At 38.2% G+C, this 12785-nt stretch overlaps 1 protein-coding gene across 4 annotated transcripts in view; it reads left to right on the top strand.

Annotated features, from left to right (window-relative positions):
* The window catches only part of KIF2A (kinesin family member 2A), a 56826-nt gene that overhangs the window by 31086 nt on the left and 12955 nt on the right, over positions 1 to 12785 (top strand). For all 4 annotated transcript variants that reach the window (XM_063128028.1, XM_063128027.1, XM_063128029.1 and 1 more), the window contains exons 9-14: positions 2935 to 3097; positions 5569 to 5659; positions 6125 to 6188; positions 7281 to 7372; positions 7563 to 7705; positions 8460 to 8664. In XM_063128028.1, coding sequence (XP_062984098.1) covers positions 2935 to 3097; positions 5569 to 5659; positions 6125 to 6188; positions 7281 to 7372; positions 7563 to 7705; positions 8460 to 8664 — 758 coding nt within the window. The remainder of the gene's footprint in view (positions 1 to 2934; positions 3098 to 5568; positions 5660 to 6124; positions 6189 to 7280; positions 7373 to 7562; positions 7706 to 8459; positions 8665 to 12785) is intronic.

Genomic DNA, 12785 nt, shown 5'->3' with positions numbered 1-12785 from the left:
TTTATAACATTCATTATTTTGATTATGATTATTTGTTACTTTTATAAGCCATTTTGAGTGTTTTTTATCAGAAAAGTGGGATGAAAAATGAACAGTAGTAATAATAGTGATGCAATATTGTATAAGAACATAAGAAGAGCCATGCTGGATCAGACCCAGGGTCCATCTAGTCCAGCACTCTGTTCACTCAGTGGCCAACCAGCCATCGGCCAGGGATGAACAAGCAGGACATGGTGCAACAGCACCCTCTCAAACCCATGTTCCCCAGCAACTGGTGCACACAGGAGGCTTACTGCCTTGAATACTGGAGATGGCACACAACTCACGTCTTACATGCATTTTTGTATAGCAGAGTTGAGCTAATTAATTTCTGTCAGCTCTCACCTTGGAAAAAGCCACGTAGAAGTGACAAAGTGCTACTAGTGCTGTCAGAGTGGTTGGCGGGGTGAGGGGGAGTCTTCTTTGCTCCTTCCTTGGCGGTTTCCCCTCCTGCTCAGGTTGCTTCTCTGCCTTTTTCCCCTTTATCCCTCATCCACTATCTCTCAGTCGATAGGTTTTAATGTAACGTTTATCAGACGTGTATGGTGTTTTTATATCTATATGCAGTGATGTGTGGTGGATTTTTTTTCAGTGATTTATTTTTCTGTGGAAAACGTTTCCATTTCATAAATTCATTAGTAACAATGAATGGATGCCAATTTCAAATACAATATTAGGCAAGCAGGGCAGTTAAAAAACTGTAGGTGAGTGGTTGTCAGATATCATGCACAATTCTTTGGCTTGCTAAAATGTATTCGTGTGCCAGGAGTTTTCATTACCTTTGTTTTGAATTTAAACAATGTATATGGCCTCAAAATAAAAAGGGTAAGAAATAGCAGTACAACCTTAAAACTGTTTCTCAAAAGCTAATTCTGTACATTCAGCTTTTCTACCGATTCAATTATTTCCATTTCTGCAAGGGAGATTATATAAACAGTAGTTCTCCAAAGCTAGTTGAAAGAAGCATCATTTTAATTGAACAGCAGCTATATTGTCAACAGTGATGACATTATCCTGGTTTACCATTTCTCAAGTCTGGGTTTTTGTATTTCCAGTTGGTCCTCAGAGAGGATTTTGCTTTCCCAGTGCCTCCACATTTGATTATTGGAACAACTATTTCAAGGCAATATATAGATTGCATTTAATGCCATGGTGAAGCTTTATTTCATCAACCTTTTCAGAATTCATATGTGATTCTTCTTAATCTATTGGGCAAAGTATGATACACTGTGTCTACAAGTCTTTCATTCTCTCACCTTAAAAATATTTACTCCACATTTGTAGGATCTGAAATTCTAAGTTTATTCTAAAATGTTGAGTGGCACAATGAGAATTGTTTTAGGATACTTAGATTTTCAAGGTATTGTCAATACAATACTTATAATAATTAATTGAACTTATTGTAATTTTAAATTAAAGTTGCAGCCAATCCTGCTTCTATAACAGATATTAGTTAAATAAAACCAATTTACATTGTAATCCTATACATGCTGATTCAGAAATAAGCCCCATTAAGTCCAGTGGAATGCATTCCCAGATAAATGTGTATAGGATTGCAGCCTTCTGTATGTTTCCCTAGTGAGTTTTGGCATGCTATATAAAATGTTTAAAAGGGTTATGAGTACATGCATTGGAAGAGTGACATTGTTTAAGATAAACTTTAAAACAAAACCAAGAACAAAAACCCCAGAGGCTTGTAACAATTTAAAGTCTGAGTCAAGTGGAGCAAAGTCAGCCTCAAGAACTATATCCTCAGATATTTCTTTCCAGCAATATTCATATGTCTTTCACTTGCAAATATAGGATAGAAGTAGCCATTTTATTTTTCAGTTATACAGTCACAAAACTGAGTACGTACACATCATTTGAAGTTAAACTTTGGTTGCTTCCTTGTAAGTCAAAAATTAAAGAAAATATCATATTGGAACACTTCGTTTAAGATAGGTCACTTTTTATGAACGAAACTTCAATATTCATTTTTATGGCTAGAGGGACTTTTCCCTCACAGAAATAGGACACGTGAATGTATTTGACTGAACATACAAAGTACCTTTTGTTTGTGTGTGCCTTGAAACATTGGACTTTGTGTAGGTTGCTGCTGATTCAGACATTTCTTTCAGACATTTCATACAATTAACAATAGCTAATATTAATTAATGCACAAATTGATGTAATCAAGTTGGATATCTTTTGTTCCCTTGAAATTGCTAATGATCTTTAGTGTTCTTACATCAAGCTATTTAGGCATGCTTGTCAAGAATAACACACTTCAGAAAAATCTGATTTAAACTCAACTATCGGAGATACATGGTTTTCATAAATTAAGTTACAGTTAAGCAAAGGGCATATTGAAATGTAAATGACATATGTAGACGGAATTTTTACCAGTTAATTTTACTAGAATGCAAATATACAACTTTAGTACTATTGAGGGGAAGCTCTGATTAAACTCTTCAAAGCTAGATGTAGACGAATGGTAATAGGTATATGCTAAACTAAAATCTTTTAAAAATGTGTAAATGTCTTTGCATAAAAAATAGGAAGCTGAAACTTATCTACCAGGTGGAGTAATGCCCAAGTGTGGAACTTCATATTTTATATAAAGTAATTTGGTATAGTTTTACTTTATAAAATAGTTCCATATTTAGGAACAGGCCAGCAACCAGATACTTAAATAGTTTTCAATAAATGTCCATGGAACTACCGTAGAGTAGGAAGTCACAATTTCTTATCTCCTTATGCCTGGCATTTTAAGCACTTCACTATAATAATGGCAGATTCTTTCCCTCATAAAGTGATTCAAACAATTTCAGTATTTTGGCCATTTGAATAATGGCTCAGATTATTGAAATTCATATATCCTGAAAATTAATGCACATTTCATTTACTTTTTAGAAAATGTAATGAAAGATCTTGATGTAATAACAATCCCTAGCAAAGATGTTGTGATGGTACATGAGCCCAAACAAAAGGTGGATTTAACAAGGTACTTAGAAAACCAAACTTTCCGCTTTGACTATGCCTTCGATGACAGCACTCCTAATGAAATGGTCTACAGGTATGTGTGGCTAGTGCCCATTTTGAAGTTTGCTGCTGTTGTCTTCCATCAGTAAATTTGTGCTTCTCTCTAACATGGATTCCTGAGTCTGTGCATTGTCAGTGCTATTACTGTATGTTTATCTCCTTTTCCATTTTGCCAGAAGGGGGGAACCATTTTTAGACCCAGGGCCAGATTGCCACCCCAGAAAGCTTCTGGGGTCCCACATGCCATCAGCAAGTGTAGTCAGAGCCCAAGGTGGATTCTATTCATACAGACACACATCCACCCCATCTCAGCTGGTTCATGCAAATCAGCTGAGGAGGTGTGTGTGTGTGTGTGTGATATTTCTCAGCTTGCTTATCACTGAGCAAGAAAAATCTCTTATCTCCAATCAGCAACTGATTGCAGATACAAGGTTTTCTCTGCTGTGTGTTGAAAAAGGCTCCCTTTCACCTCTCAGCAAGGAAAATCTCTTAACTCTGATTAGCTGCTATAATTGGAAGTAAGATTTCCCCCTCCCTGAGGAAGAAGCTGGTGGGCAGGATGTAGAATCCCCACAGGCCAGAGGTTCCCCATGGCTGCATTTTCTTTGGAGCTGGACAGGTGGGTAAAATTTAAAAGTTTGGACAGAGGAGGTGCTTTCCCTATTTTTTTGGAGTGGGTAGCAATTACTGTTGGTGTTTTCTTGGAAAGTTGCTGGCATTTTTGTAATGGCAGTTTCGGGAGGCGAGGTGAGTTATACGTTCTTCCCTCAATCTCACTAATGCTTAGCCAACTTGGAAGGAAGGATCCTGGATACTGGTACAAATACCAGTTCAAACTCCTGGGAACTTCATGATTTGTTATTATCTATTCCCATCTTAGATATAACTTGAAAATGTGTTTGTGTTAGGATTGGACGCCTCTTCCCAAACAATCTCTGCCATCTGTCTTGGTGTGGGGTTCTCATTCTGCCAGATTCCAGTCATCAATCAGATTTTTTTTGATTACCAAGATGAAACAAGCTACTTGTGCAAAAAGATTACGATTTATTGATAGAAAATGGATGCAGAATGTATACATGCAAAGGAAGTTCAGACCTCTTTTCAGCTAATCAAGCTCTAGTAACTGGATATCTGTTGGGGCTCCCATGATAGGCAGAAGTCGTTCCTTCAGGACCATGAGATTCTCAAGGCTAGCTTATTCGCCCCTGCATGCTTATTTGCCCTTGGATCATCAGCTCTCTCCAAGGGGGAATAAGCATGCTACCGGCCTTGAGAAACTCATGATCCTATGGGAATAGCTTCCGCCTGTTGTGCCCTCCCCCCTCCATAGAATCCAGTTATGAGAGCTTGATTAGCTGGAAGGAGGTGTGAACTTCCTTTGCATGCATATATTCTGCATCCATTTTCTATCAATAAACTCTCATCTTTTTGCACAAATAGCTTGTTCCATCTTGATATTCAGAAGAATCTGATTGATTACTAGGATCTGACAGAATCTGAACCCCAGAGCAAGACACTATCCTTCCCCATTTGTGCACATACAATACTGCTCTTTCCTCTTTTAAACCTCTTTTTATGTTTTAAGTTACTTATGAAGATTTAAGTCCTTAGTGCAGGGATATTTATTTAATTATTTATTACCCACCTCTCCCTCTGGATCGAGATGGGGAACAACATTGAATACAAAAATACTATAAAATACATAAAACGGATTAAAAACATATAAACTAACACATTATTAAAATAACAGAAATCGTAACATTCGACTGGGTAGGTCTGCACAACCTTTTTCTCCCGGAAGGTCACATGTGATGCTGCTTCAGCAGGGGGTGGGTCAGAGCCCATGCACAAACCCATGTGCCAAACACAAACACATAAATCCCACTGATCCTGAAACAACACACTATCTTCGCTGCTAGCAGCAAGATATCTATATGAAAATTGCTGGGGGAAGGAGTGGAGAGCCCTCTCTCCATCCCCCCCCCCCAAAAAAAACCTTTATACAGATTGCTTTTTCCAGTGAGAAACTAGCAGTCTGTTTCAGGATAGTTGGAGGAGAAAATTTGGCAGTGGCAGGTAAGTCAGAGCCAACCTTGGGGTTGCAATTAAGGCCATGGGGGCGGCAGTTGTGCACCCATGGTTTTGTGTTTGTTGGGAAGGCATTGGCTAATGTCTCGCTGTTGTAGCTCTGCCAAGTCTCTTAGCTGTGAAAGCTGAATTCAATTGTAGAAAACCTATTAGGGGATGAAAGACCTAAAAGCTCCTTTTGGACTTAAATACTAAGGCATGGTTTAAAAGGCGAAAAATATGATCTGACTGCTGAATCCAGAGCTAAACATAATTATTTTGCTACAGGTTGCTTTTGTTTGTTTGCTTTTTGCCTACCTGCAGCAGACAGTGTCAGAGATTGCTTTGATATTTTTGTGAGCTGGATTTTTACTGGCTTTGAGTTAAAATGTAGCATGTAACGTTTTTTTCTCCCTTTTTCCTTTGTTTTGTTTAAAGGTTTACCGCAAGGCCACTAGTGGAAACCATATTTGAAAGAGGAATGGCTACATGTTTTGCATATGGACAAACCGGCAGTGGGAAAACTCATGTAAGTGTTTCTTTGAAGGTTCACATCCTACAGATGTTCTTTTATGCTACCCTAATCAACTACAAGAGATTTTAACATGTTACCACCATTCTTCTCTCTAATAGCGAACTCCTCTTGGGGCCTGGAGAGCCACATTTTGTTGCAGGCCCCACTTGAGTACAGATGTTAATAGACTTAAAGGCTGTTTGCTCCACATTGCAGGAGTGTTTTTAAAAATTCATTTAGAATTTGGATTTCATTTCATTTTTATGTTTGAGAATGTTTACTGGCACTGAATTACTGAAGGGATATCAGCATCATAAGGGAGCAAATCCAGTTGTTGTTTTGGTACATGCCCACTGATTTTGGCTAGTCTTGTTCAGTGAAAAATGTTATTCTAACATGTCCCTTCATAATGTGCATGTTGCTATCTTCATGCTAATCATTTTATGATTTTGTTGTTGTTGTTTTGTTTTTTGCCTTTAGACTATGGGTGGTGACTTTTCAGGAAAGAATCAAGACTGTTCAAAAGGAATTTATGCACTAGCAGGTAACTAATATTTGTTTTGGGGCTTTGTGCTAAATAATCTGCATCCTGAACATATAACTGCACACTTTTATGGCATATGATGGTGATTGCTAGTTTGCATGTGGCTTGCAGAGAGTGAAAGGTCTAATACTACTTAGTGAACCCATGATTAAGATGAAATTTCTTGAACCTGTGCTTCTGAAATGGGGCAGGATGGAATGTGAGGCTGCTGGGGAAATTGCTGAAAGGATGAGGCATCTTACCTGAGCAGATCTCATCTTACACGAGATGCCTTTACCCTATTTTCATTGTGTTTCGTCCCCCACAAGTGTTGTTGTTTTTTATGAGGCATAGAGGACTGCAGTAGGGATGAGGGGAAGGAGAAGTCCCATTCTGTGAGCCTTCATTTGCTCATAGGATTGAATCCACTAGATTTCATTCAGGGGATTTCATTACATTTTATCAGCTTCACTGCAAAAGGAATGCTAAATATTATATATAAGAGCTATTTTACAGGATTCTTGTACATATTACAAAAAGATGGAGGGGCAACACATAACACTAAGCCATGGTTTAATGCTATTTGCACAAGAAAGGAGCCCAAGCAAAAAGGAGCCCCTCCACCTTTTGTGTGGCTGGGAGGAGAAATAAATCAGCTTGACGTTATGCATGATTCAGGCATTATGATTTAAAATAAACTCTAGTCAATGGCTCAACAAGCTGCCTCAGTAATCTAGGATTTATAGTTGCCTTGTTCCTGAGTCATATATAACATCAAAACAGGACTTGGGCAAAGTGAAACTGAATGCTGGTTTATTCCTCCTTCTGGCTGCATGGGAGGATGAGAGAGGGAAGGAGGGAATTCTGATCCCTGTGCTTTGTGTGTGTACCTTTCTGCTCTGCTTGTGCATGTTGCACTATACTATGTTTTAACATTGCTTGAAAGGCAGCCGATGTATGTGAAGCACTCTGAATACTCAAAAATACTATACAAGTGCTAATGTTCATTATTAACTGATTAGCCGCATAGGACAAACACGTCTCTGTGTCAACCATTGTGCATTTAAAGGTTTTTTCTCTCCCTCATTTCTCATAATTTTAATCTATTCACAGCTAGAGATGTCTTTTTAATGTTGAAGAAACCAAACTATAAGAAACTAGAACTTCAAGTATATGCAACATTTTTTGAAATTTATAGTGGAAAGGTATGTGATTTTTTTAAAATGTAAGCCTTTTAGGCTTTATTTGTCTGGAGTTCTTAAGTTTTTATCTTTATCTTTATTTTTTGTTCTGCTTGGTTAATTTGTTATATCAGACAGAAGACTAAAATTAAATTCCGAATATTCCTGACACACACATCTCTTCTCTCTCTCTTCCCCCTGCTCTTCCCATAAGGTTTTCGACTTACTGAACAGAAAGACCAAATTAAGAGTTTTAGAAGATGGTAAACAGCAAGTCCAGGTGGTGGGATTACAAGAGCGAGAGGTTAAATGTGTTGAAGATGTACTAAAACTTATTGAAATAGGCAACAGTTGCAGGTATTACTTTTTTGCCTTCTTCAGTGTCAGTTCTAGCAAATGAGAATAATTCTAAATATTTTGAAATATATGTTTTCTGGAAGGTGAACAGTAGGGAAATTTGAGGAATTCACTACTGTGAAATTCCCAAATACCTTTGTTCAGTGATGTCTACTGAGGAAAAGCAAAAGAAAAGGAAAAGCTTTTGTTCTATGTTGCCAACTGAGAGAAATAGAATGATTATTTTTCTTTGTGTTGGAAGCAGTGTTCATTTGTGCTATCAGTTTACTGTCTAAATGTGTGGTTAATTCCTTGAAGGATTATCACACTTTAAGTTGAAAAGCAAGTGGTAATAATGTTTAACATTCAAGTTTGTACTCAAAAATAATTTATGACCTGGTTTGCATGTAACAACAGCCCATGGTTTAAACAACCCATGGGCTGTCGTGCACAAGTGGGAGAGAGAGAGAGCACTGCTTCCCGCAAGTCCCCCTTTTCTGCTTTTACTCAACAACCTATGATCAGCCCATTGGTAGGTTTTTGAACGTGATGTGTGAACTCTGTGTGCCAGGTTGTTTAGCCCCTAAGTAACCCAGTGGTTACTCAGTGCTCCACGTTTGAAGGCCACCTTCAACAACCTACAAACAGACTGATTGTGGTTGTTGATTAAAAGAAGTGGCTGGTGTGATGCATGTTGACTAACACTATCCTTGGTGTTAATGTGGGGCTCAGTGGCATTTCATCATGTTCTCTTCCCCCCACTCCTTTGTTAAAGAACATCTGGTCAGACATCTGCAAATGCACACTCATCTCGGAGCCATGCAGTGTTTCAGATCATCCTCAGGAGAAAAGGGAAACTGCATGGTAAATTTTCATTGATTGACTTGGCTGGAAATGAAAGAGGAGCTGACACTTCCAGTGCAGATAGACAAACACGACTGGAAGGTGCTGAAATTAACAAGAGCCTTTTAGCACTCAAGGTAAATTAAGTGCTTTTCATTGTATTTTCTCTAATGAAACCTTGCTGGCTTTCCATATTACAACAAATGCAAATATATTTGAAGATGGAATTTGCATTCCTGACTTAGTTTAGATACTCTTATTTCCTGTTAAATTCCTATGTATAATAGTTAATATGGAATACATTATTTCAAGTCGTATGGAGAATGTAAATAATGTATGGTATGTGTTTTGTTACATTTGTATCCTGCCTTTCTTTCAAAGAGTTCAGAGCAATTTTTTAGCTTCATGATTATTCTGTAAGTTAGGATCAGCTGCAGGAGAATGATTTACTCAAAGCCATACAACTAGTTTACTACATAGCTTAGCAGGGACTTAAATCTTGGTCTCCTGCATCCAAGCTGTTGAACTGTGTTGATGCTGAAACTTCCCCTGCATAGGTTGAGTAGTTATGAAAGGCTATTAATGAATCACAGTAAATGGGAGTTGAGTCCTCTAACTAGTTGTCAGGGATAATCTGAAATTGTAGTGTTGCACATAGATGAGTAGGTCTTGCCCAGCAGTGGCAGGAAGCCAGAACCATTAAGCTGATTTCATGTAGACCAGGTTCTGAATGCAAGGCACCAACACTGGTCCACCAACAACTGAGGATTAATATCCAAGATGCTGTCTTTTTAAAGGAACAACAGTTTCAGAGCTCCCAAACTCTGTAGGATATTACCTGTCCAGTGTTTCTGGTAAAAAGAGTTCTGGTTTATTCAACAGGTAATTGACTCTTCACATAAATATATTTGCTTGAGCTTGCACTAATATGTGGAAGTGATATGGGAATTCTCTATTACACATACTTCCCCCCTCCCCTAAACCTGCAATTCATTTTATTTATTTCTGAAAATTTTATGTTGTCATTAAATAGCCAGTCAGCATGCTACAAACTCATCTGACTCCCCACCCCCCGGTTATTGTAAATACATTTTCTTCGACATGGTCTCTGTGCATCACACTTATGGGCTCTGTACCTACTTCCAATAGCTGAGGTAATGTTTTGGTGGGAACCCCTCCCTGTGTCTACTGTGCATGTCCTAACTGGTTCCTGCCTAACACCTCAGTTCTTCATTGACCGCCATTATGGCACCATTCGTCATTTGTTGATGCTTTCTGTAGCCAAAAAGATATCTAAGAAAGTTCATCTGACTCCCCCCACACCCGGTTATTGTAAATACATTTTCTGCATATTATAGACCAGTTGGAACTTCCTCTTTCCCTAGGAAAGTCAGAATATATGTAGGGGAGCTATAGTTTACCTCAAGTTAAGTATTTGCCACTGACACACTGTGTCATTCTCACAGCCCTCTAGAACTGGTGAGCTATCACTATAGTGTGGAAGGAGGCAGGCAGGCAAACAGATACTGCTGTGCTGTGAGTTTACTGGGCATTAGGGCAAGTCCAAGGCAAATATCCCCAAGTTAAGACTTTTGGACCACTTCAGATTTGAGATGACTTGTTTCTGAGGCTAGTTGGGCTGGGTCTGAGGCTTTGGATCCACCTTGATGATTTGGGAGTGTTTCTTTGTTTACTTTTTAACCAAATGTGATACGTTTTGACCCTCCTCCAAGCTCTGCATAAATGGAAAATGGCAGGCTGATAGGCAGAGGAGGGGGATTGTAGTTTTGTGATTCATGACTCAGAGAATGTCTTTACCACAGCTCTCTTTTTACTTCCAGTTACAGTGGTTTGGGGGAGAGACATAGAACAGATCAGCTGCTTCAGTGATTATCTGCTCTTTACTAGCGTAGTTGACAGTTGTGTTAGCAAACACTCAGGTTTCTGTGGCTTCCAAGAATGGTTTGAGAACCTGCCACGGCCCTGTTCAGTAGGTGACTGACACCAAACTTCCCAACCCTGGCCATCACATAAATGGCTCTCTTTTGCTCAGACAATCTCTTGAGCATCAGATATGTGGAATTCCACCATATTCCCACATCCAGAATCAGGTTGTGCTGTGGAATGCCCACCTTTGTCTACTTGTCCAATAGCAGCTTGCTGCCCTTTGCGTTTCTAGTGGAAATACTCCTATGCTTACCTGCTTCTGCTCTTGCCTACAGTGAAGGGTGACTGATTTGGGGAGGTGGGAGAAGAACTACTCTTGCCAACTCTGCCTCTACCCCTCACATAAACAACTGCTCTTAAAATAAATCCACGGTGGTAAGCTGGGCTGCGTGGCTCTGAAGCAAAGAGTGTGAATGACCCAAACCTCCTCTCTGTCTGTAAGAACAGGGAGATTGGGCTCTGATGGGTTTTCAAGATGAGAAGATTTTACAGTAGTGCATGGTGCACACTATAACAGTGTGTGTGTGTGTGTGTGTGTGTGTGTTATCTATGAGATAGTCAGCAACATACAAAACCCCCACAGACAGAGTATTTCCCACCAACTGGTGTTCTAAGTGAATGAGTGTTTTTAATGTCCCATGCTTACATCCACCTCCAACAGCTTTGCACTTTCTGTGACTTTGGTGCAAATTGAGCAGAAAATAAATCATTTTAATAATAATAATAATAATAATAAGAAGAAGAAGAAGAAGAAGAAGAAGTATTATTAATAATAATAACTCCCTAACCCCCACACCTATGTATCTGACATTTGACAGGCTTCATCACTTCAGAAAAGAGTACTGTGCCTGGAAATTTCATCCAGTTCTGCCAAAAATAAAATTTAAAAAGTTGTAGGTGTAGTCAGTGGAGAAGACATTTGAGGCTTTTGATATACGAGTCAAAGCCATTCTCTGCTTCAATGTTATTCCAAGCTGAGGCCCCAATTCCAAGCCAACAAGTTGGGTTCTGAGGTGACTATTTTTTTCTCTCTGCACAGCCGTACTAGATATAGAGGTCCTACGTTTATGGTTATTTAGGTAATTAAATAGAATTGTCCATGAGAGACCAGGAAGACTTCATCCCTATTTCAGTTTAATGTGTATATTATGTTGCTTTACAACAAATGCAGATATGTATTATATAGAAAATAATAATACAGCTGCTTTCAGAGCTGCCTAAATATCTGATTTACCAAGGAATAAAACAAATACTAAACTGACTTCATAATTTCACTAGAAAACCTTTTTTTAAAAGATGTAGCATCTGCCATAGCAGCTTATAACCATACTTAAGATCAACACAAAATATAATCTTCATATGCCTACTTGGAGACACATCAGCAAGGTTATGTTGCTTTTAATACTTCCAAAGTATAATTTATCAAATTTATTCATTGATTCCAGTTCCAAAATGTTAGTCACATACATTTTCTCCTTAGGAAAGGAAAAAAACCCTACAGTGTAGTTCTTTGGCTAGCACGAACTTCTGCTGTTTGTGTAACTTGCTAACATAATAAATCCCATGATAAATATACATAATGTATGTATTTTGTATTTGGATGTATATCCATTGCTAGTTCAGTCCATGGAAAGCATTAATTCAAGATTTGGTGTTTATTTGTACTTAACTGCAGTGAACTGTTTTGCTGTTATTCTGCTTTGTTTGTCATCTTCTAAATGTCATTAATTATATAGGGGATTAAGAATAAGTTAGCTGCTACAGATGTTGCTAATTACTGTTGTTAGGAATGAATTGAACATTTCTAACTGAACTACTTAATTGTCATTCTTCATTCTCTGACAGTCTTTTTATCATGATAAAAAGAAGAGATTGAAGTTCAGTTAATTAGAAATCTTGCAGTTCATTTGTCAAAGCATTAAAAACATTTTGAAATATGAGTTTCTTCCCATTTGAAATGGCCTAAAATAGGTTTCCCATTTTTAAAATATAAAATCTGTTGTTTTAATTAGTAAGGGCTGCATGGTCAAGTAAGTGTTAGGTGTACTGGATTGGCACAAGACCAAACAGATGACCTATTGTGATTTTGCTTGGTGTTTGTACTTGCCTAATTTCTTCAAGTTCTTAGGAGGCTCCAATTACATAGTTTCTGGAACCATTTCCAGAGGCAAACACAAATGTCTGTGTGATTTTGAAACATAACAAATTAGCAAAGGAAGGATTCTTTGAACAATTTCAGTACTGTCTTCACTAGAATTGAATGAAATTCAGATTTATATTTAAGCTCTAGTTTCATGTACATATTAAAGCA

The sequence above is a fragment of the Elgaria multicarinata genome, chromosome 6, assembly GCF_023053635.1.
Source record: "Elgaria multicarinata webbii isolate HBS135686 ecotype San Diego chromosome 6, rElgMul1.1.pri, whole genome shotgun sequence".
Lineage (NCBI taxonomy): Eukaryota > Metazoa > Chordata > Lepidosauria > Squamata > Anguidae > Elgaria > Elgaria multicarinata.
This window is presented reverse-complemented; position numbering and strand designations above follow the sequence as displayed.